We start from the raw sequence: 26382 nt of genomic DNA on the forward strand, positions 1-26382 counted from the left end.
TTTGTTTAAATATGACAAAAGGCCAAATATTGTTGCGTCGTCGGTAATGTTTCTTGGATCAACGGTTAAAGTAGTTTTTAAATTTTAAATACCACATGGAACTTGTCAACTTATGTCTCAGGGGGACGGGCGAAGTGGCAGTGCCCCTCAGATATTTGTGTGCGGGATACCGAGGGACACGGGAGTACACAAAACCCAAAAATTCATTCAAAAAGTTCGTTCAAAAGGTCGTTAAGAGAACGAATTCAAATACAAGTGCTAGCATCAGGCGATTTCTCAAAGATATTTTTGTATTCAAATTTTCAAACATCATTTTGTATTAAGTAATTAAGTTCTTCATTAAATTATATTGTTATCGAGTTATCGGTGTTATTATTGAAGAGCTCTTGCTAATTCGAAGCAATATACTCAATGCTCTGAGTGGTACTACAACTGCTATGGACAGGCGTGTCGCTTATCAGACGCACGACTTGTTCGTTCGTAATCATAAAAGGAAGATTGAACGGGCAGACGAATATATATGTTTAATTGTCGCGTCCGGTTACACTTGGGAAGAACGAACAGGTTCAGGAAGTACAACGGTGCATTGGACTTCGATGGGCGGCGGCGTTCGGTTAGATGTCTCAATTTTTTAGATGTAAGGTGGCATCTTTCACTCAAATGAAGATCGTATGAGCTGTAGCTGGTAATGCTCTACGGCGCGTAAACAGGAACCCTCACACAATAATGCATCCAAACGATACAGGTGGGCAAAAAAAGATGGAACGCGCCAGCCGTGCTTGGTATTATTCTGAGCGCCAAAATAGAAAAAAAAATCAACTAAATAGCGATGGGTAGGTCACACAAGCCGTAGAATCGATGATCAAAAGAGTGCTGAAGTGGATACCGAGGAACGCTACTAGAAGCGTCGGTCCACTGAATGGCGATATAAACAAAGTAACCGGAAAAACCTGGTTAGACACAAATATTGTAGTTAGAAATGAACCTTGTAGATATAGTTGTATATCTACGTATAACCCTTTAGATGCTAAATTGCAAAGGGGTCTACATATAAATAAGCGTAAGCGTATTAAATAAATCGAAACAGTTAGATTGGTTTACTTCAGCTACTTTCACAGTTTAATGACATACGGCATCTTGCTTTGGAGTAATGCCGCCGATATTAATATAATCTTTGTCCTGCAGAAACGTGCGGTTAGGTCAATTTACAATCTGACTCCCAAAGTGTCTTTGAGAGATAACTATACAGAGATTAACATTCTTACATTAACGTATATATATGAAAATGTTATGTTATGAAAAAATTTTTTTTTTATTGTGACGGACATAACATTAATACGAGGAATAAAAATAAACTAGCCTTAACAGTCGTCGTAACAAAGTTCATTTAAGGGTAATGTATACGCTTCTATAATAAGATTCCGATTGGTATTCAAAATTTGCCACTTACGATGTTTAAAACTATAGTGGAACAAAAACGTTATAGTAAAGGTTATATAGTTAAGTTAAACATTATACAGCTTATGCGTACTAGGATGACAAAAATCTATAGTAGTGTCCCGTTTAGCTCTTGCAGGTAGTCTCCATCTAAGATATTTAAATTAATTATTGTAATGGTAAATGTATTCAAATATATATTTACAAAGAGCAATCCCTACACTTTCTGGCTTATTCTTCGCAGGGGAACCTGATTTAGGAGTGAACAGTAGAGTTTTATCAGTATGATGATTTCAAGTGTAATTTGCCTACCTATGAAATAAAGATTATTTGTGTTAAGTGGATCAAGCTTCGGCAGAAAATCGAGCTTTGAGTCGTCAACACAGGAGACAATTGGTCTTCCAACTGGGCTATCACGCTATCACTATTACGACAGGGTGCGGTTCGTAATATATAATAACAATGACATATTTTTAGTCGATATAACGCTCAACAGATATAATTAATTTCTGGTATACAGATATTTGACATATTTTTGCATGATATAAAGGTCACTGGGTATAACAGGCGATTGAGATAACAACTTTCAATCTAATATACCGATGACATAATGCTCATTTTATATAAATACTTCAGATATAACATTCACTGAGTATAATGTATTTATTATAAATATAATAAAAAAAATTAAAAATTCCAGTGGCGTTTAGGTGCAATGGTAAATGAACCGACTGGTTTGCATTTGTTAGTTGGTTTGACCTCTACCTGTGGGTTTTGGTTAGGTTAGTATATACAATTAAATATACTGCTTAAAGTTTAATAATTATGTCACCTAATCATTATATCTAATGTTTGTCTATACAGAAAGTTTATTATACGTATAGAAATTATGCATTTTGTTGTTATACCTTTGCGGATATATATTTATATACAGAGATTATATATATATACAGAGAGTGATTATTTCCTTAGAAATTATATCATATGTTGTTATATAAAGTGAAAATAGATTATTTCTTATTGTATCTCCCATTATACACCCTACCAGTGATAATGAATACCAATTTGCTCTAGTTTATACCTACAACCCGCAGGAGCTTGGTATTTGTGTGATAAAGGAAACTTCATAGGAGAGAAATTTGGAAAAAAATTGTTTGATGGCGGTTCCACACGATATACGTTTATGGTATTTTTAATTTCGCTTTAGACACAAGTCAAGTCTCAGTGTTCAACATTGTCGGAGGCAGTAGAAACCTGTAAGCTGCGTGGCTTTCGAGTGAAGTCGTTTGGAAACGAAATACAAAATGACAATATAGTGATTGTATTCTATACGGCAAAATGTCGACTTAACTTTTTTGTTTTTTTCTTCGCTTTTCGGTTTGACTGTTAGCAAAACCACTATTTTGACATTGAAATGACACAAAGGTGGATCTCGTTGCATTCAATTATCTCGATCAAAACAGCTCTTGATTTAAGTGTAAACAATTATTTATCGATTACATTTCGAATACAACCAATTAAAACGGAACGTGTACTAGAGGACACTATCCAGGTATCTTTTTTATCATAGAAATTTTATTGAACATTTTCTGTAGACATAGAGAATGCAGCATCTGAATTCGAGAAAATGTCGCAACGTTAGAGAATTGGTCCCTAGAACACTTACAAATACAAATTTACCTTACGTGTTCTGTGTGTAGAACTATTCGCGGCACTGTTTTTGGTACTCGCCTAATGCGGCAAAAATAAAATATTTACGGTGAAATAATATTTCCCCAGGGAAAATTCAGAACAGAAACGTCTAGATTACTCATTTATTATGTACCCCTTTAACTATGTGACGAAAGTTGTCCGCCCCGAGCAGTTTGTTCGAGTCGGTAAGATATGAATTGCGGTCTTTACAACGCGGGACATTAATCGGCTGTTCCATAAAGTTTTGTTCGTACCCAAAATGCATGGAATTACTAATTTTTACTGCTCTGTTATCGATCTTTGTTCAATAATTATAACAAACTAGTGGAGTTATTTCACAAAAAATAATTCAGTATCATGGTGGTGAAACTGCCTGACATCCAATATGACTTAATTACAATTATTAAAGTGACATCTCTAGTCAGCGGCTGGTAACTGTAAAGGTACCTCGCTGAGTGAGGAAAACTTTCATAGATTTCTCACAGATGGCAAAAAAGTCGTTAAAAACCAAAACAAAAATCTGCAATAAGCACTCGGAAGAATACGTGATGTCCGTTGGTTTGTTCCGTGACTTAGTTGGCATAGCGTCTGCCACGGTTTGCAAGGAGATGTTGGTTCGAATCCTGCCAGATCGAAGGGAATGTTTTCTAAGTGTTCAAGATATCGTTTTCTAACATGATCTTGAGTTTTATTTCTAATATGTAGCAGTTCTAGTGCTACTAAGAACTTTAAATCTCAAAGTTCGGAGGGGCATTGTTACTGCGCCTATATATTATATGCTTGTAATTTCACCAGTACCTTTATCCTTCCAAACCGGAACACAGTAATGCTTCTCTATTACTGCTTGGCGGTAAATTTCGCTCGACGAACTCTTTCACAATGAGTCTGGTATTCACAAAATCGCTTTTAAAGTTTCAAAGTTATTAAGTTATGGTGTAGAGATCGCTATTATCTTAGTTGTCGGTTGACTCAGTTTATCATCTCTACTACTTTGTTGATTGGGTTTCTTAGAAATCACACTTCTAAACAAAAATATAGGAACATATGTTACAGTCGCTTGTTCTTGTTACCTACGTACATTCAAATGTATGTACACGTACATCTGAACTATTTCTTAAATTCGTAAGACGTTTTCATAAATTTCATTTAAACAACAAACAATATAACTTAGCGTAATAGCAGTAAAGCTCCTTGTGAAAGAGTTCGACCAGGGAAGTACTGCCATCTTACCTATTTCTGCTGCCAAGCAGTAATGTGTAAGGGTAAGGGTGCTGGTGAAATTATAAGCACATGGGACTAGTTAACTTACGTCTCAGGGTGACGGGCGCAGTGGCAGTACCCCTCAGATCCTAGCGATTGAAAGCCCTGAGCGACACTACAGCTGTCGTGGACAGGCGAGTCGATACAAAGATCGAACACAAAGAAAACTTCTGCGATCTGTTAGGACTCGAACCAACGTTTATGGGGCTGGGTCATACCAGGGCAACAGAACTAGGTAAGGTGGGACTATATTCAATTATATTTATATTACCCGAGAACTTCGTCATACGAGTAAAAGGTACGTTTACATGCAGATTTTTATTTTCCTAGAGTTACATGCTATGAATTATTAGCAATTGCAAAAGCCATAACAATCGACTATTAATTTCGTGGGAGAATTCAGCAAAGTGACGGTAAGCTGGTTCCAACGTTTCATTGTTTTGTGTTTTTACGCGTAGCCGCTTCCATTTCCTCATTGTTTTAACTTCTATCAGTTTTTTTTAAAAACTTGTCATAACTACTGCAATATCGTAAGGGTAATTTTTAAGGTATGGGGCGAATTGATTCATATTCATCATGCGCAAATAGTATTTGGTTACTTTATAAAAGCGCAGGGGTGCATAACCTTCTAACAAGAAAGATTTACTTTGTAATTATCGACGAAAAAACTCTATTTTGAAATAATGCAAAAAGGAGGATTAATCATATAATAATAATGTACACACTCATAGCCCCGTACTAGGAAAACCCTGTATCGCGGGTGGCATGGACACACACGCATAGGTAGACAACCACAAAATATACCCAAAGTCAAGAGATAAATAAATGTAGGCCATACAAATATTTCTCTCGGCCCAGAAATCGAACCCGGGACCTATGTGTGACCGTCCAGTATGGTAACCATTCGGCTATGGAGGCAGATAGATAGACAGACAGATCGATAGATAGACTCTCTATTGCTCACGCACAAAAAAAATATAAAACTGTACATAGACAACTTATATTTAATGTCAAAATGTGCATTTCACCTACATCTAACTTAATGGAAAGTGACGATGAGGTCGACGATGGAGCATGCACACTTAAATAATGCCTATTTGCTCTCGCCTTGAAAAGGTCCAAGTTATAGCGTTCAGGGATTATGTCTGCAGGTAAGGAATTCCACTCCATAGCCGTTCGCCATATACATTTGTGCGAATGTTTGGAATATCCACAATCACGGGCGGAATTAATTCGTGCAATTCCATCGCACCCTCTCCGTGATAACAGGTATATCCTGTAGAATTCTTATAAGCACGGCGGCGGTGTTCAAGGCTATGAAACTTTGCCTCAATAGTATATTTATAATGAAACTTTCAACAACCACAGTTCTTTCAGTGCTCAAAACGACTGAAATATAGTACATAAATAGGTAGATTTATTTATGTATATGCTCTTTGGATATTATCAGCAAAGTCGACGCGTTAGCACTTTGAGGGTTAGCGTCTGGCACGGTGTGCTAGAAGACGTCGGTTCGAATCCGGCCGGATCGAAGGAATTTTTTCTGAGTGTTCGATCTTTGTATTAATAATTATAACAAACTAGTGGAGTAATTTCACATAAAAATAATTGAATACCAATTCAATAAAAATATGAACACCTTCTGGGTTCTTTTTACGTGCAAGCAATGGCGGCCAGTAGCCGCTACCCGCAGCCGACTAGTTTTCGTCAATCAATGGCGTTTAAGGGCTTACCTTTATTACAAATAAAAGGTAAATTAATTAACAGGAACAGTGTAATAAAGGAGCAAATAAAAACACACGAACAAAAGATAAAGGGATTGATGGTTCGGACACGTGAAACAATCGATGAAAGAAGATTGACGTAACAGATTTATAAGGCGAGTGTGACCAAGTAGAGGACGTCCTAAAGAAAGATTAGGTCAAGAGTATCCTTAGTCGACGAGCATGTACGAAATTAAGTATTGATGCGTGTTGAAGGAAGCATGCGTGCCAGAATAGTGGTAAGTTGAAGGCTGTTGTCTCTGCCTATCACAGTGGGAAAAAGGCGTGAAGAAAAGGTTTAAACAAAAAAAAATTGGTCAATAAAATAAGGAATGGGGCTAGCTGCAATCTTCGCTTGCAAATAAAACTGAAGGGATGCTGGGAAGGCTTCAATTTACTTATAGTACCTGCCCACGAAATGCCTGTCGCGAAATTGCATTTCTATGCTCCGGATTCAAGACTAGGGAGGACCAGCGCAGCTACAGGTACATAAGACTTAAAATCACATGTTTCTCGCCTTGGAATTCATATTTCATTTCAAGTGAACCTTTGGACAGTTTAGCAGTTTTGTATACCGTGAAAAATTGCTGTAACTTAATTTCATAGACTTAATTAAGGCAAGAAAAAATTACTTCCTGTTATTCTCCAATTATTCAACGCCGTGTTACGGAGGCGGTTCTCCTGAGGGAAATCCTAATTACTCGTTTTTAGGGACATAGGGGCAAATGAGTCAGTAAATTAGGGACTTTTTCCCCTTAGACCTTCCTAAAAGGTTCAACCATTATAACTGAAGTAGCAGTACATTAACCCCCATTTAAATTTTTGGACTTTTCGGCGCCTGTCAGTATGAATTTTGTTGGTTTAACGTGAAAGGGCCTCAAAAGAAATCGGCGTAATTTGTTACTGGAGATGCTTTATAAAGGGTTTGTTTATGGCATACTATTACGTTAAGTGTTCATTTGTGTTTGTTTTGCGCTTGTTGGTGTGTAGTTGATTTGTGTCAATAAAATGAATGGGGGAATTGGGATAATTACTGCTATGAATTCATCCTTACATAAGTAAACTGAACTACACTATTTACTGGATGGGTGTCTACCTATGTAGTAAATAGTGTATTTGTAGTGAGTTACGTCAGATATTCTTCACTAGAGAAAAGTGAGATGACTACGGTTAGCAAAAAAATCTCTAATTTAACTTGCCAATGTAAACTTATTTGAAAAGTCCACAAAGGCGAAAACTCAGCAAACTGTGAACTCTCACTTCGTTCCCAACCCTAACCTTACCGAAAATTTACTTTCGCGAGGGTTTGACAATACGGGCATGTTTTGACCAGGGATCCTTTTATAATATTAAAATCCTTTCAAGCAGGGGGCCAACTGACTCCCGCGGGTACCGCAAACAGTGTTCGGTTTCATTTTATCTGTAGAGTTTACGACTGCTAGTACTATACATGGCTTCGCGACATTCTACGAATTCGTGTCTTGTGTTTACGGTACAGCTGAATTATTTTTAACGCCGAGACCACTGCTTGCATCTAATCCGGATAATGTTGTCTATTTTCCAAGCAACAGGCAATGAACGCTAAACTAGTAAAAGCAAACAAAATTATCTGTTAACGTAGCTCTTGCTCGTTCGGAGTGTTGGGTCCACAGTATTAATATTAATGTGGCTACTTTTTGAGTGCGATTTAAAGCTAGCAAGGGCCCCAATAAGTGTTAAGTTTTCTTTGGAGACTCGTCTTTAATTTAGATTCATTCCGCTCCGATGGAGGGAAATTGTAAGACGTTTTTGGAAGTTGAATCTACGTTCGACGTCTTTTTTTTTAATCATTGACTTTCTTTTCTGCGCGAATCAATTTTTGTAATAATTTACATAATTTCTACTGGGAGCTTGGGATCTACTCACCTTATTAAGGTCGTTCACTATGTCGTCGTCTCCTTTACGCGGCTATTTGTTATTCTGTGCGGCTCATACTAAACAATGTACACATACATGTAGGTAAATTTAAGTCGTGAGTAATTTACGTGGCAGCCATTAGTGGGCGATAATGAGAACCCCATTATATTAAGAGCCACGTGGAAAGATTTATTTGAAAGTCATGTATAGTAAATGTAAAACTATTAGGTATTTCACCTGCATCAAATTTTTGACAACAACGTATTTATATGGTGATGATGATGATGATGATGATGGTGGTGGTGGTGGTGGTGGTGATGATGATCATAGTAATAATAATAGTGACCTCTGCGTGACAGTCCGGCATGGTAACCTTTCGGCCACGAAGGCAGCGGAGGAGGCCATGTGCCTGTAATTTCACCAGCAATAATGCTCTCATTTCTGTTGGGCAGCAGAAATAGGTAAATTTATATAATAAATAACTAATTTAATAAGGTAATATAGTAAGTAGTATAATAATAATAATAATAATAAGATAATTAATAAGTTATAAATTTGTTTAAAATTTGTAATTTGTTGTAGAACACAACGCTTACATACATACATAATTACAATGTGTTAGGATAATACAACGGGAAAAATGTAAAAGTGTTTATTTATATTTCTGATATATTAATAATACCAACTGATAACTGGACGCCACTTCGTCAAAATAACTAAATATTTTTGAATGCAGGAACTATTCTAGTTCATTTTCATTTCCTATCTGCTCGTCTTGATTTTCACACGTGTAAACCTATAACGTGAATATGGTGTTACTCTTATTTACCTTATACAATAATCAATTGGATCCATGGCGTAGAAACCACATTTAGTTTAATTTCATATTCAACTTTTCCATTGTGGGCGTAATGTAGAGCTTTTCGTCTTTTACAAGCCTTACACACAAAGATGTTTAATGAATAATAAATTATTGAAATCAGTACCTACACGCACTTTTCAAGTTTTTATTGAATGTCACGATATTTTACTGCTATGATATTCTATTATTTTTTGTTGATTGCTCCATTAAGCAGTTTATTATAATTGTTAATAACAAAGATATACATCTACGAACACTTTAAAAAAAAATCTTCAGCATAGACAAGCAATTTTTAAAGTCTTTGAAATCATTAAATACTCGTACTTTTAAAAATAATGTTTACATGAAGCAAAATATCTTATGCAGATTATCTAAAATAATTTCCTTCCGTGTCGCACAGAACAACAGATTGTTTATTCTGCGAGAAATAAACAAATATTATTATTACGTCGCTTATGAAAAATGAGCATAATTGTCATAATCTAACAATATATTAATGTTTGGTACCTATTTATTTTTCGAATTTTCGGTGTACACTTATAAAATAAAGTCTTAATGCAGTAAAAGGTTTATGGCTTAATAAAGTTGTAATTGATATTCGGTACTAATATTTTACAGCAGCTTTATAAAACAAATTGTAAAACATGTTATTTCAAAATACGTAATTATCTATTCTCTTCATGGATCGGCTGGTATAACCTCTCTTTAAGTGGATGTAATATTACCTACAATAATTTAACAACGGCATAAGTATTCATTGAAGACAACCTGTACCTACATTTATTTTAAATAAATAAAATAAAATAAACAAAATTCTTTTATTTCTGACAACAATTTCCATTATCTGTTAGTAACAGGAAAAGAGCTTATAAATTAGTTACTGACCACCACCGATAATTTGAGTTTCAGATACATACCGATCACAAGTTTTAGGTATGTATAACATGCGGCATGGCCTTTAATTACCGTTCTGTACCCTCAAAGGTAAATAGGTACCCATGTACTGAATAAGAGAGCCACGACGCCCATGGGACAACTCTCGGTTTCCAAGTTTTGTTTTTAAACGTAAGGTAGATATATATATGTTGTCATAGGTTTGTCAGTTGCACGACAAGAAAGGTACACTCTGAAGATACTTCTAAAAATGTCCTGCTTATATCGTTTAGGATATACAGGACATGGCAAAGACTACTACGATAAAGCAAAACTCTTGGCGTGAATTGATGGAGCATCTTCAGCAGCAGTACAAATGTTTGCTGATACGTTATCAGAATAGCGTGTGAACTTTATAATTCTTTTTTAATTATATCGACTTTTATAAAAGTCTTCACATTAAAACGGAGTTCGTTCATAGTTCGTGTCTTTGATGTTTATATTTTCTACGGCTTTCAAAATAAGTTTTATTTTGCATTATACTCGACGCGCCCGCTCGATCACAGGTCCTTTGTCACGTTGAGTAGATTTTAAGGAAAAGTTTTATTCAAACAAGGTAAGGAAATTTGATAAAAAAAAACACTGTGCTATCATTTAGGTTCTTTTCCATATAGTTGTTGTTATCTTGTCATGTTGTCTCGTCTACTAACTACTAACTAAACTGACATCATAATTAGAAATGAATCCATATCAACGTACTTAATAGACTAGTTAAGTTAATTTAGTTACTTAACGCACATAATAGTAACTGTTGAGCTCCTTGTGAAAGAATTCGTCCAGGGTAGTACTACCACGTCATCTATTTCTGCCGCCAAGCAGTAATGTCAGCATTACTGTGTTCCGGTTTTGAAGAGTACGGGTGCTGGTGAAGTTACAGGCTCCTGGGACTTGCCAACTTATGTCTCAGGGTGACGGGCGCAATGGCTGTGCCTCTCAGATCTTTGCGGTTTAAGTGTGGCACTGCAACGGTTATGGACAGGCGTGTAGCTTACCATCAGGCGCACTACTCGTTCGTCCGTTTCTTGATATTATAAAAAAAATGTACTTATATTTCGAAGTCCGCATACGGGATTTGCTGGAACTAACTTCACCATATAACATAAAGACGATTGTAGCATCCTAAACAAAAAACACGTTATTCTGTTTTCTTCTGTATCACCTCATGCCTGTTACGGTTAACATGTATATTATTTACGGCTGGAAACCACATTTAAATTATAATAAACACAAGTCTTTTAGTCCATATTTCCACGTAAAGGGCTTATAAACAAAAGGTCAAGCATTATCTACTCGCGTAATAATAAGAATGACCCCGACGAAAGAACAAATTTCGCGATTATCTACATTATTAAGAATAATGAGATTATACGGTCAAAAGTCCCGGTCCCAGCTTATGAATATTAATGCCGGCTTACCTAAGTAGCGAATGTGTTGCATGATGATAAAGGATTATTTTCAACCTTAGTGCAATTTTTTTTTGTGTTTCGCCACATAGGTTTTTGTTTTGGTTGATTAAACTTCTTTTTTTATATAATAGCAAATGACGAGACCAACAAGTCGTGCGCCTGATAGTACGCAACACACCTGTCCATAACAGTTGCAGTACCACTCAGAGTTTTCGCAAAAAAAAAGTCGCCAAGATCTGAGGGGAATTGCCATTGCGCCCGTTATCCTGAGACATAAGTTGATAAGTCCCATGTTCCTGCCACCAGCACCCTTACCCTTCAAAATCGGAACGCAGTAATGCTAAAGATACTGCTTGTCGGCAGAAATACGTAAGGTGGCAGTACTTCTCTGGACGAACTGTTTCACAAGGCGCTCTACTGCTGCTTGAAAAACCGACATATCTACAATCACGAGCGAGCCGGATCAGCCCATTCAATTGGAAAGTTTTCTGCGCAGGTGTCTTTGGTAGAAGCTGACGGAATGACTGATTTGCAACCTGCAGCATTGAAGAGGCACTCTAAGAAGAAGAAGAAGTCTTTTGTACAGAAAAGAGGTGATAGCAGAGCCTCAACGTATAGTTACTGTAATTTTACTGTGATTATAATGTATGGTAAATCCACGGTGAGATATTTATTTTCAATAGAGGATTATATAGGACATAAAAATTATAAATGGAAAAAAATGTTTATGTTCCTTACAAACTTTAGTGGGTAATATAAAAATTAGGTGCCTAGAAAAAAACACTGTTATTGTGAAAAGGATATGAAGCTTACAGTATCGTAAATAACCACGAAAGGTGATTTGTCAGTTTTGTAGTATTACAGAGTGGAAATATGAGACAGTATAATGAGGGTAGAACTGTACTCATCCCAACTTTACGGCATAATACCTTAATTTTATGTGTGTGAAGATCCCATTCCGCATTTTATGAAAAGGGTTTTTAGAGAAAATTAAATAGAAGTTGTAATGTGCGGTGGAATTTAAAAGCATGGCAATGAAATGTACTTGGTTTATTGCTACAAGTTCTTTGCAGGCGCTATTAAATTTGCACGTCGCCCGCGGGCCGCTAACAATAAGGATAGGAATGGTTCGTCTAGAACAATCGTAGTCTTTTAGAAGTGGAAAATATTTCGAATAAATTATATTGTTATTTAATTGGAATTTAGCAAAACATTTTTTTTGTTAGCTTGCGTTTAATTTTCTTTTTAAGATACCAGGTACGAACCAGTCGTGCGTCTGATATTAAGCGTGCCAGTTCTGACTGGCACGCTTAAGTTTCTTAAGATCTTAAAAAAATTTAAAAAATATTAAAAAACGTAAAGCGCTGGCTTTAATCGCAAAGATCTGACGGGCATTGCCACTGCGTCCGCAATCCTGAGACGTAAAGTGACAAGTCCCATTACTGTCCCACTGCACGGCAAAGGCCTCCCTTCCTTTTTTCACTCTTCGCGATTTAACGACATTACAGGCCAAGATCTCATATACATCGGTCACGTTACCAATTAGCGGCAGAAAATCTGGCATTTCTTCTACTGCTAGTAAAATAAAAAAAAAACAACACAAGGCACTTTGACATTTTCGTACGTTTCTTGTCCGTTGCCTAATGCGGCTTAATAAACTTTATACTCTGTGTAGTATATAAATTCATTATGCTATATATACAATATCGTTACAAAAATTCGCTTCCATTCCGTTGCGCCGCAATATAAATTGAGCCTTAGATGTGCCTAATTACTTCTACACGACCCCTCCGACACTTCAATAAACTGAGTTGTCCAAGTTTTTATTTAGAGTTGAAAGGAACCTAAGTTTTTGAAGGTTTATTTGCAGAGCGAGCCACTAAGAGGAAAGCATTGTACTCTATTTATTTCCTTCGCAACCACAAATTAGACGAAAGTCTTTCAGAACTTAGTTTGCGTCTGGCGCGACTCTGTCCGTCTGCAAGTAAATTTGTTGTATATAAGATTTACAGTTTGAAAACTACTTAAGTGGTCGTATCTAACCTAAAAGATCGTACAGATTAATTTTGACTTCTTAACTTCGTTTTTGTATATAAAAGCTGCAAATGTTTAGCAAAATTTTTAGCACTACAAGTTTTAATTATAGTTTATATTTATGCAATTCTTTAAATCATAAGGTTTTAGTGTAATAGTAAAACTATGTATTATATTGTACGAAAGGAGCCTACCTACCACTGTAATGTTCAATTTAATTTTTATTTTCAATTTTTAAATTCAGTTTTAATATTTAAAATTTAAGTATAATGTGATAATAATATAATTTTAAATATGGATTGTAATTATCTCAAAATAAAATATTTTTATTACAAGCGCCAGCGATACGATAAGAAGAAGTATAACTGAAACTTATAAGAATGCATTTCATTTCTGAAGGTAGTCAAATAAGTTCACAAAATGTATAATACTTATTTGTTTATTTACATACACGAACTACACTCCCGGACACATAATTCGAGTCACTTTGCATTAAAAATAAATGTTTGATTAATCAAAAGCTTTTTAAGTTAAAAAAATATCACGGTGCTTGACCACCATGATATTAATTTTTTTTTATTATTACGGCAAAAAATGTCGTTAAAATTAAAAAACAACGATCTGCAACAAGCACATGTTTAGAAAAAATCATAAGGTTCTTTCCGTGGCTTAGTTCGAATCCAGATGGATCGAAGAATGTTTTTCTTAGTGTTCGATCTTTATATTAATAATTATTTTAATGAAAAGCTATTATGCAATTTGGGAATTAGTAATACTAAACGTCATTTTCGTACGTCCTTGTTGAAATGTTGAATTTGTAAAACCGGGGAAAACTTCTTTGATTCCAATTATATTTTTGTATTTAAAAATGCAAGGTGGTGCGAATTATGTATCTGGGTGAATATTTACATACTAAACGTACAACTAAGCTTAGCCCACAGCCTGATACTCTTGCTAACATAAATACTAATTGATACTTTTGAATCTATTACTTTGTTGAGCAAATAATCATGCTTTTATGTCCCTATTCACCTCTGTATACAATATTAAAAAATAAGTAATTGTATAAATAAGTAATTGTATAAATAGTAGAAACAACTTATAAAATAGAAAGACTGACCCGAAAGATAGATTATCAGTCCCGCATTGGGAATTAGGCGGTTTACCCAGGCGGGGTCTGGTTAGACACAGAACCCTACGACCAGTGTTATCTCTGCTTTAATAAATTGTTATATATTTCAAGATTTTCGTAGTCTTTTTTAATGACGACTATCACTACTTATGATATGTTACCATGGCATGCTTTTGATTTTTTCTCGAGCGATTACAAATTCTATAGCCACGGGTTGACTATTTCCAGTTTTACGTTCAGATACAATGAATGTGTCGGGAAGAATGACAATAGTAACGCCGCATGAAGTCAAGATGAAGATAGTGGTCGACAGTGAAAGAGGGTAAACAAATATACTGTCTACTGATGTTTGTCAGTCAACTGGGAGACAAGTACACTTAGTATTTGTATTTGTATTTGAATTTGTAACTAAATATAATCATTTACTACCTGGAACTTTATTTTAGTTTTTAACTAATATTTTACGGGTTATTACCATATGATCCCCTAAACTGATCCACTGATCCACAATTTTAAATCTCTTGTGATCCCCTCTATATTTTGCAAATCCCAACGAATCCCCTCATTGTACTTGTACAGTCAAGAGAAAAGAAGTTTTGAAATCAAATATTCATCTATTGATCAATTATGATCAAATGTTATAATTATCACATTATCAATTCTTTTTTGTGACAGGTCATTAATTTTGACATATTGCGAATCACAACTAACAAAACTCAGTATTAAGTAGTATTTAAGAAAATAACAAAGGGTTATACCTTGATCACTAAAGTTGTTATTGTATTATAGTTCGTTTCTATATATTAGTTCATTTATAATAAACTAAATAAAATACAGCACAACCCTCAAATAGTTTTTCTTGATGACTGTACCACAGTACCTACCAAAAATAAACTTGTAAGTATTAGGGTATCAGGTGGGAATAAAATATTCATATTTATTCTTAATCATGCAGGGGCATTGGGGATCCGATGGGAAAATAAAACTATATAAAATGAAACCTATCCCTGGGGGATCGGTTTTATTTTATATAAGGGACTAGACAAAAAATAACCCTATTTTACAGCTAAAACTAGTCCTAATGCAGTTTATTGTCCTTAAAATTATTAGGTCGCTTCCTAATTATTTGTTTACTATGACTTATTAGGGCTTCATAAAACGTATTTGTACGGAGATGAGTTTCAAATTTTTCACAATGCTCTATGAGAGTTGGGTAGAGGTATTTGAGCTCGGCGTGGTCCAGTGTCGGGAATAGATGGTGTAAGGCGTGATCACCGAACCTCGTGATGGACTTGAAGTGGTTCCCAGCGTATTCGATGCGTTCTACTATTGTGTCCAATTGGTGAATTCCGAAGTCCATGTATTCCTCTCTGAAATAAATAGAAAGGGATTGTAAGTGTAAAATAAATTTTCTTTTTATGATACTAGTGATAGGATAAACAAGTCGTGGCTTTATGATAAGCGACACGCCGGTTCATAGCAATTGCAGTGCCACTCAGAGCTTTAAATTGCAAACATCTGAGCGCACTGTCACTACTTCCGTCACCCTGAAATAAGTTGGCAAGTTCCATGGCCAGTAATTGCACCAGTATACGCTTCAAAACCGGAACGCAGTAATGGTCATATTACTGCCTGGTGGCAGAAATAAGTATTAGCTCTACTGATACTTCGTTTAATCACACATAATTGAGTCACACAGGTAATGTGAAAGTTCTTAATGTAATATAAAATCCAGCTATGTAACCCTACAGAGCTGGGGATTTATGTTATATAATTTATATTTAATTTAAAACAAATTGCCTTAAAATTGCTTTCTTCTAAAAATTTTAAAATTAAACACAATTAAAATTTAAACCAGCGGTAACAAAATTAAAATATTCCTTTCTTTACATTAAAAACGCAGATTTCAATAGTTTACAAACTAATTATATTATATTTAGATAAGATGCAATGTTTCTATAAAACACACTTCGACCAATCTAATGACCTAGATGTAGGACTCTTCATAATTATCACAAGGCGTGTCAAATCAATTTTCGATGCTCTTTCTTTGGAATTCGTGTATCGCCGCCGTCCTTTTCAATGATTTTATAAGGGTTAGACCCGATTTTTCGGTAGCGTACATAACATACAGATCGCAATAGTGCCCCATTACTACTTGGCGGTAGAAATAAGTAAGGTGGCAGTATTTCCCTGGACGAACTCTTTCACAAGGAGCTTAATTGATACAAAACCTAACAGGTCATCAAACGGTTTGACCCGTTCATAGACAGTAACGGCGTTTACAGTAAAATTGAATATCAGTATATGATAGTACGGGATACCACGTTTTGCTATGGTGCTCTCTGTGTGCATTTGCCGCCCACTGCTTGTCCATAGAGAAGTATCAACAACGTACTGACAAAAAATGGTTTACATTGAATATTTTATATTGAAGCAATATAAGCACTACGCCAAGAAAAATAGTGACTTTATTTACTATTTAAGTGAACGGGTTCATGATAATTTTTCTCATACCGAAACAAAATTACTACAAACTTGAAGAAGATGACGAAGGTCATAATAAATACGCACTATTAATTGATTTTACGTTCCGACGTTACACGTGAGGTCGACGAGATGACATTGTTACTTATTCAGTAAATTAATTCCTTACAAGGGGAAAATAACTTCTGAGAAGTCAATTACACTTGGTGACACAAATTGTAACCACAATTCAGCTGATGTTACTCTTAACGATAACATGTTTTATTTTCTTGGTAACAATAGTTTTACCACATTAAAGATATAAATTCAACGAATGATAATTTTTTTTTTCTGAAGTAGTTTGTTGTAACGTTAAATACATTTTGACGATGTCTGAAAACACTACAAAGATATTTTTTAATGTAAAGGCACAAAAAATCTCGAAACAAAAGAATCGCAGTTAAATATAACTACAGTTGACGTCAACGTACAACAGGTCACAATAATGTACAAAAAATTAGGATGTAATTAAATGAAGTTTTTGTACACTTATTTCGCGCATGCGGTCTACACACGGGAAATAAAATCGGGGCAACTAACAAAATAAAATAGACTATACGTAAGCTTTAAAACAACTTATGTTATGATGAAGATGGACGGACATGTTTGCAGGACGGCTGGTGGCCGATGGAGCAGACTTGTTCTAGAGTGGCGATCACGTCAAGAAAAACGCAGTGTAGGACTGTGGCAAGACGGACGGATGACCTGAGAAAGGTGGCCGGCAGCGGATGGATGCAGGCGACACATGACCGGGAGAGTTGGCGTGCTCAAGGGGAGGCTTATGTCCAGCAGTGGACGCGTGTAAGCTGATGATAATGATGGAACTAGGACCTTATTTTTTGCCTTTTGTTTGTTTCTGTATTTTGTTCTTATATGCATTACTATTTATTTAATTTGAATTGTATATTGTATTGTACGACTCCCTAAAAATCGATTAAGAGATTACTTACATATATACTACTAATACCGGTACATGGCTTAGAAAAAACATATTGCCACGTATCTGTTTAACATTACGAATAAAATGAAGGTGTGCCCACGCAACTTTTACAATAGTACTGTACAAAAATTAGTCAATAATCAAAATACAGAGTTTTTTTTGTATTGTACATAAGACGTCGGCTAGTTGGAAATAAATATTTGAGGTAGTTGTTTAGTATCGTAATTAGAAAATAATTTGATGGAGAAAAAAGCAAAAATAAAAAGAAATGTTGTCACTTATCTACTAATTTTCCAGTCAATAACCCAATTTTGTAAGAGAAAGGTGTAGTAATGTAGTTATTTTTTTAAAATTTTAACTTTTTTTGGTAAAACACTTTCATTTTCTTTAGACATTAGACAAGATAATCTTACACTGTTTGTAATACCAAACAATCCATTTAAAGGCTTGTAGTCAAATGGCAGGATATTACTCTAAGGCCATTTATTCATTATAGTAAACAAATTAAAAATGTATATTTTATATATAAATGAACATCTGTTTGTATGTCGTTGTGTGACCCGCGTATGTTCCATAATTATTCATTAGATTGCGATATACCTTTTGTACGGTATATACGCGCGTAAAAGCTTCTGAAGTATTAGATCCATCTTAAAATATCAGATGGGTCAGTTGTTTCAACAAATATGTTTATATTTGATTAAATAAGTGACACACCTGCTGAAAAGACGGTTATTTGCACATGCAAAAAAAACAGTTTTTTCTTTCAGTGGCACTTTGTAAAAAGTTTTCAAATATTGATAGTTACTCGATTTTATTACCTACGAGTTTATTTCATTTTGGGTATCAAATGTAGAATGGATAGTTTATTTAAATTGACACACAACGCACACGTTGAATACCTAATAGTCCAGATAGTACGTGACTGATTTTCGTATAGCAGAAAATTCGGAAAAATGTGTTCGTGATTCGAATGAACTTATTCTATTTTGGGTCGAGCACTCAGCTAGCAACTATTAAATTAATATTTGTGATTCCAAACTTCAAATTGTAACTTTATGAAAATAGTATCCCTCTATCTTGAACAAATAACCCTCTTGGTAAAGTAAAAGGAACAAATTATTCTTTAATTTACCTCTAAAAACCCGAAGACCCTTATTAGACTGTTTATGCTTTAATTAGAAGCACTCTTGAGTATGCCAGCGGCAGCATCGTCTGGTCACCCTACTACTTCATTCTAAGCGTCTGGAGGGCGTACAGAACAAAGCCCTCAAAATAGCTAATATATATACAGTCTTTAGAGTAAAAAAAAAGTTGAATGGTGTAACCCACCACTTTTGCGCCTCATTTATATTATAAGCACATTATTTCTTTTATTTAATGTTATATAAAGTGTTTATAAAATGTGAGTGCCGATTAATTATTTACATAGTGTAAAAAATACAATTCATTTATTGTCTAAAGGTGGTGGACATTCAGATCTTATAGTCATAATTACCTCCTCACAATCTACTCGCTACGGGCGGACAATATTTAATGTGTAAGTGTAGATAAAATTAAATTTGTATATAAGGCATATTTTTATACTTATATTACATTACATTAATTTAGTACATAGCTAAGTTAATATCTATTCTACAGATTACTTAATTGTTACTGTGTAACACATACGTCACTCGGGCATCACTCTACAAGCCTACTAAATCTGACTAATGACACCAGGTGCTCACTACGAGGAAAAAGGAACTTAAGCACGCGCTCAGAGAAGTGAAAATAACGTTGCTCGCCGTGTGCAGTCGTGCGGAGCCGAATGCCCATAAATGAAAGACTTGTATGAGCGCTTGCGCCGTCGTCGGCGCACTCAGCGGTAGTTACTCATCGCACAACCTTGAGCGAGTGACGGAGCCCTGGTAACTTTTATATTATTTGGTACTTTATTCATATTAATATTAGGGGTTAAAGTATGAAATTGCCGTTTTATTGCAATAGGTTCTTTGAATTTTCATAGAATCTTCATGGTTTGAGGTTTTCGAATGAAACTTTTTTCAAATGGTTTCTGTGATTTTTTTTTTTTTAAATGAAACATTTGAATATCGACTTTCAATTGTTTTTGTTATTCAATTTAGACAAGAAAGATGGATACTGCGAAAATTCGAGTGATTTTTGAATACGAGTTCCGACGCGGAACTAACGCGGCAGAAACAGCCCGCAATATCAATGCTGCGTTTGGAGAGGGGTCTACTAATGAACGCACCGTGCGATTTTGGTTTAAACGCTTTCGTGATGGAAATTTCGACTTAAAGAACGAGCCACGAGGAAGACCGCCCACACAGGTGAATAACGATGAATTAAGAGAGATAGTGGAAGCCGATCCTAGTCAAACTACCCAGGAATTAGCGGCATGGTTTAACGTTACCTTACCCACAATATTGACTCACTTGCGTCAAATCAATAAAATAAAAAAATACGAAAAATGGGTGCCTCATGATTTGACTGATCTGCAGAAAGAAAAGCGTGTTGAAACTTGTGTTGCCTTGTTGAACCGGTACAGAAATGAAGGAATATTGGATCGAATTGTAACATGTGATGAAAAGTGGATTCTTTATGATAACCGGAAAAGAAAAATGCAATGGCTGACCCCAGGTCAAATGCCACAACAGTGTCCTAACCACCACCACATTTTACCAATAAAAAGGTAATGGTAACTGTTTGGTGGTCTCAGCATGGTGTTATTCACTATAGTTTTCTCCGATCTGGTCAAGCAATAACGGCAGATGTCTATTGTGCCGAACTCCGAACCATGTTGACAAAACTAGCAGTAAAACAGCCCCGACTCATGAATCGATCTTCACCATTATTGCTCCACGACAACGCGAGACCTCACACAGCACGAGAAATCATTTTGACCCTTCAGGAACTGCAGTTAGAAACCATTCGTCATCCTCCGTATTCACCAGACCTTGCTCCAACGGACTACCATTTTTTTCGTGATTTGGACAATTATCTACGTGACAAGAAGTTTTCTTCCCAGGAGGCAGTACAAAATGCTTTCACACAGTTTGTGCAGTCTAGATCGTCGGAGTTCTATCGCAAAGGCATTAATAACCTTCCCATTAGATGGCAGCAATGTATAGATAATAATGGCAACTATTTTGATTAAATAAATTTGTTAAAAATTTAAAAAATAAACAATTTAGATTTTCAGTACAAATCGGCAATTTCATACTTTAACCCCTATTATTATAAATACGAAAGTTACTCTGTTTGTTACGTTTTCACGCTTAAACAGCTGAACAAATTATAATCAATTTTGATATAGAGATAGATGGGATCTAGGAGAAGGACATAGGTTACTTTTGTTACAAATATAAATGTTAAAGGGGTGAAACAGAGTATGAAAATTTGTATGTATATAATTTGTACGTATATAACCAAAATTATGAAAATTTGTATAATACAGTAGGCTACTTGAAGTACCCATTCCACGCAGACGAAGTTGCGGGAACCAATGCCTCCTTGGCTGAACACTTACTATGCTGGACTGCCACGCAGAGGTCCCGGGTTCGATACCTGGGCCGGGGGAAATATTTGTATGGCTCACATTAATTTATCTCGTGAGTTGAGGTGTAGCTTGTGGTCTTTGTGTGTGTACATGGTACAGGGTTTCCCTTGTGCAGAGTTACAAATTTCTGCGTTATTATTATTATTATAGCTAGTTTCTTATAAAGATATTTTAAATAGATAGTAGATGTTGGCGATATGTTCTTATTTAGACTAGGCACTAATAAACTTTGTAAAATAAACCAAGTTTTTCTTAGTGTCCTTTCTTAGTTCAGCATACCTTGGAACGTCTCCATCAAAGAAGTTTCTATGCGAATGGTGTCCAGCCGTTAAGCCAAAGACCATAAAAAAGAAACTCGCTGTCATTAAAGTCGCTGTCCACATAAGTAATGTCCAGGGTAAGGAGAGCCCTCCGAACAACCACATCCAAACAGGCAGGAAGAACGCAATCATATCAGACCATTTTATTGTTTTACCTTCGTGCTTGATGACACTTGTTATCATTCTGTAAATTTTTAAATAACATTAGTAATTACAGAACTAAGCATGTAAAGCCATATCGACACCAGCAATTAACACTACGTTAACTCGAATTTTGTCGATTTCGCATTTTTATTATTTTTTATAATATCAAGTGACGGGACGAACAAGTCGTGCGAAAAGCGACACGACTGTCCATAACACTTGCAGTGCCACTCAGAGTTTTAAATCGCAAAGATCTGAGGGGCATTGCCACTGGGCCCGTCACCCTGACATAAGTTAACAGTCTCATATGCCTGTAATTTCACTAGCACCCTTACCCTTCAAAACCGGAATATAGTAATGCTGACATTACTACTGCTTGGCGGTAGAAATAGGTAAGGTACTTTCCTGGATGACCTCTTTCACAAGGAGCTCTACTGCTAGAATTTTTTTTTTTTAGAATTATTCAGAACTAAATTCAAAATTAAGAAAATAATACAAAAAATCATATATTTTATAAAATAGTAATTGTAAAATATATGTTTGAAAACTAAAAAGATTCCTTTTTATTATAGGCTCTGGTTAAAAGTTGCAATTGTTAAGTTGTACTACCTAAATTGTAGCACCCAAATTATATAATAAGCTACCGGATGCTGTTAAAGAATTTATTGTACACAATTTAAAATAAAATTCGTTGGTTACTCAATCCTACTTCAATATTGAAGACTTTTTACTTGATAACATCAAATGTAAAATTTAACTATTGTTTCTTATATTTTTGTTTTCCTATATTATTATTAAATTCCAATTGTTATTGTTTGTTTATGCTATTGTATTAATTTGACTTTAAATGCATGCTACATCAAAAGTGAAACAAGAATTATGTACAATATTCGCATGCCAAGTCTTGGTGAATTGTACGATCTACTCGTATAAGACCTGCATTGTTAAACTACATTTTCCAGCGAATAAGTATTTTGTATTCTTGTTAGTGTAGTGTTAATTGCTAGTATCGATATGACTGACGGAAGTACTCTACAGCGTACTACATTGGGTGATATTCTGCTCTGTAACATTCTGCTAAACATAACAATAAAACATTAGGTCTGAGGAGATTGTGCAGTATATCTTACTAAAAGCCAAAAACACTCTGAGAGTCGCGTGGTTGGAGTCCAGCCACAACGTGAACTTAATTCGTTTGTGGTGAGAGTGCTGACCAAACATTTATCGACTTTCATGAAGGAGGAGTTTTGGCCAAAGGGTGTCATATATCGGCGCTTCGAGTCAGGTTAGTTGACACCAGATTGCCCGACACGACGTCGAAAAGTGTACTTCGTGTAGATTAGTTATTTAGTTTTTATATTATATTATATGTATGTTAGTCTTTAAGGTATATATTATACGGGTCATGTTGCCTAATTTAAACGAATACTTTAAAAAAACATTTTCGACTTTGCCGTACAACTTCCAGAATTTGTAAAAAAAAAACTGGTTAGTATTTATTATAGTAGCCGAAGAGGTCCTTGTGAGAGGGTTCGTTCAGAAAAGTACTGCCACCTTACACCTATTTCTGCCGCCAAGCAGTAATCTGAGCATTACTGCATTCTGGTTTTGAAGGGTAAGAGTACTGGTGAAATCACAGGGACATAGGACTTGTCAACTTATGTCTCAGTGTCTGCCTCGGTGGCCGAACGGTTACCATGCCGGACTGCCACGCAGAGGTCCTATGTGTATTTCTCTCGTGAGTTTGGGTGTAATTTGTGGTTGTCTATGTGTGTGTCCATAGCACCCGCGACACAGGATTTCCCTAGTGCGGGGCTATGTTGAGTGTGTGCGTTATTATATTATTATTATATTATAGTGTGACGGTGCAACTGCTATGGACACGCGTGTCTTTTACTACCAGGCGCATGACTTGTTCGTCTCGTCATTAGGTATCATAAAACAAAACAAAAATAACCACAATAAGTTCTTAAAGTACTTACTATACCTCTCTGCTACATCCTATATAGCGTTCACTTCACGCCTCGATCGGGGTAGTTACAGACCACAGCCTTAAATTTTTATAATATCAAGTGATACGATTAACAAGTCATGCGCTAGACCTTTAATAGCCAAGATCTGAAGAGCACTGCTACTGCGCCCGTCACCTTGAGGCATAAAGACGACAAGTCTCAGGGTGACCGGCGCAGTGGTAGTGCCCCTCATACCTTTGCGATTGAAAGCTCTGAGTGGCACTGCAACTGTTATGGACAGCTGTGTAGCTTACCATCAGGGGCACCACTTATTCGTCTTGTCACTTAATAATATAAGAAAAGGAATTAAACAAATGACGTACGAAGTACTTACCCTTTAATCATAAGTGTCAAGGTGGAAAATGTGTATATAAGTGGCCAATAGAAGGCGCCCAACTGTGCCAAAATGGTTTTATCTTTATAAGGAGTAAACACTAAGAAAGGCTCTATCATGCTTATTTCGATGTCCTGTAACGTGTTTGTGTGTAAATGATGTGATAGCGCGTGAGATATTCGCCAATCTCTGAAACAATAGATAAATTATGAATAAAGGACGACGACCGGTGCAATATGGAGGCATGCTTTAAACTGGCATTTCCATACACATGGCATATTTTAAAGCACATAAGACCTAGATTTTGACTCTATTCCTCGATTTTCATTTAAAGCAGCGAATTTTTATATATTTATTTTTAAAAAAAACTACTTTTCCTAACCTATAATTGTCTAATAATCGAACAAACTTATAGAATTTAATTCTATATATAATAATATGCGGGAAAAAATACCCAGCTGCGCCTCGAGGGAAGCTCTTCCAGCTAGTTGTAATCTCTCCAAAAATTTTTCCTTAAAAATAAGATATATTGCAACTCGCATATCTGGCAACATTGAGCACATTAAATGACATGTAATAAACTGCGATTTGTCACATTAATACTAAACCGGAAATGCAACAGAATTACAAATATTTTAAACTGCTAATGGGTTCGAGAATACTATCAAATTTTTTTTTTAATTAAGGATAATTAAAAATATGAATTTGCTGGACATGCTAAGTAAGACGAAGGCAGTAATGGTCATCATCCTTTCTCGTTATAATATCAAATGTTGGCACTACTTCTTACAGTCCGATATTATGCTTATAATTTTATTATAAAACCTATTTACGATGTTATACAATAATATTACGAGATATTAAGTGTTCAAGAAAATAAATCGTCTTTTGGTAAGATCAAGGATAAGCTACTGAGATCAGATGAGTCTTAAGGTGAATGTGGGGTCGCACAAGGTCGAGGAAAGAAAGCACAGGTCATGATTATGTAAATTTAAAAAATCGAAATTTGATAAAATTCACTAATTTTTCACTTAAGGATAGGTTTACACTAGTCCACAATCTCATTAAAAATAAATATGTATAGTAAGCCGGATTTACATTTGTCTGACGTGTCGTGTCATAACGGGTCAGAACAGTATCGGTTTCATACACACAACATAAGCCCTCACGTCAGATTGCGACACACTAATATAAATCTAACCATATTAAATGTATAAATCCAATACCGTTCTGACGCGTCACGACACGACACGTCACACAAATGTAAATCCGGCTGAACTCTTGGCCAGTGATGCCCGTCTTTTTCTTGTCGTGTCATACACTATATGGCATGCTTGCCAATGTGGTGAAAGGATTTGCCAATTGGCGTAAAGTACTCCACCGATTGTTGCCCAGGGTGTTCCAGGTGTACAAAAAAGGAATGGTAAATTATGTGGTTCCTTTCGTGGATGCCAGTTAACTTCTAATTAATTTTATTTATTGAAACATTACAGCACACAAAACAGTGCAAATAGCGGACTTAATCAGGTATTCCCCGCCAGTGAACCGGAGAGTTGGGTTCAGAATAATTAACCTGACAGGGGATAACAATTGACAAGCTAAGATTAAAAACAGATACGATCAAAGTTTATAAATAATTATGCAACATAATTTGGTACATAAATATCGTCTGGTTGTATGAATATTTCAGAATTTACAAATTTAATAATTCACGCAATGAATCTATAATGATAATGAGTCGACCTGGAGAGTAACGATTCGATCATTAATTAGTTATCATCCCAGGAATAAAGTTTTTGCAACGTAACAAAATTAAAAAAAAAAAATTGTTTACACCTTTAAAAACATTAAACTGACCTCAAAAGATTGCTTATCCGTTTTAGCTGTGTTTTATATTCATTGTAATAACATATGTGCTAAGTTTTACTCAAATCAATTAATGGAAAATGGGCGAAATTCAATAAGAAGGAGGAATATTTTCTTCAAATTTAAATGGGACTACTATTAAGATACCTGTCTGACGATGTGACCTTCCATCGTCATCCCGCCTTTTTATCACCTTTTCTCTAGTTCCTGGCCACTAGTTTTCAAATGTTTAATCGTTCTTTAATTCCTTTGCCTCGGCTTTC

At 35.5% G+C, this 26382-nt stretch overlaps 1 protein-coding gene across 3 annotated transcripts in view; it reads right to left on the bottom strand.

Annotated features, from left to right (window-relative positions):
- Positions 1-13937: 13937 nt before the first annotated feature.
- Positions 13938-26382, bottom strand: part of LOC113231621 (cytochrome b5-related protein-like) — a 32062-nt gene continuing 19617 nt past the window's right edge. For 2 of the 3 annotated variants that reach the window (XM_026466030.1, XM_026466029.1), the window contains exons 4-6: positions 24254-24442; positions 21723-21947; positions 13938-15785 (exon numbers count right to left, since the gene is read on the bottom strand). In XM_026466030.1, the coding sequence (XP_026321815.1) occupies positions 15494-15785; positions 21723-21947; positions 24254-24442 (706 nt within the window). In that variant the 3' untranslated portion in view covers positions 13938-15493. The remainder of the gene's footprint in view (positions 15786-21722; positions 21948-24253; positions 24443-26382) is intronic. The other variant, XM_026466031.1, reaches the window with a different exon arrangement.

This window comes from Hyposmocoma kahamanoa, unplaced genomic scaffold, assembly GCF_003589595.1.
Source record: "Hyposmocoma kahamanoa isolate Upper Pololo Valley unplaced genomic scaffold, ASM358959v1 66, whole genome shotgun sequence".
In the NCBI taxonomy this organism is placed as follows: domain Eukaryota; kingdom Metazoa; phylum Arthropoda; class Insecta; order Lepidoptera; family Cosmopterigidae; genus Hyposmocoma; species Hyposmocoma kahamanoa.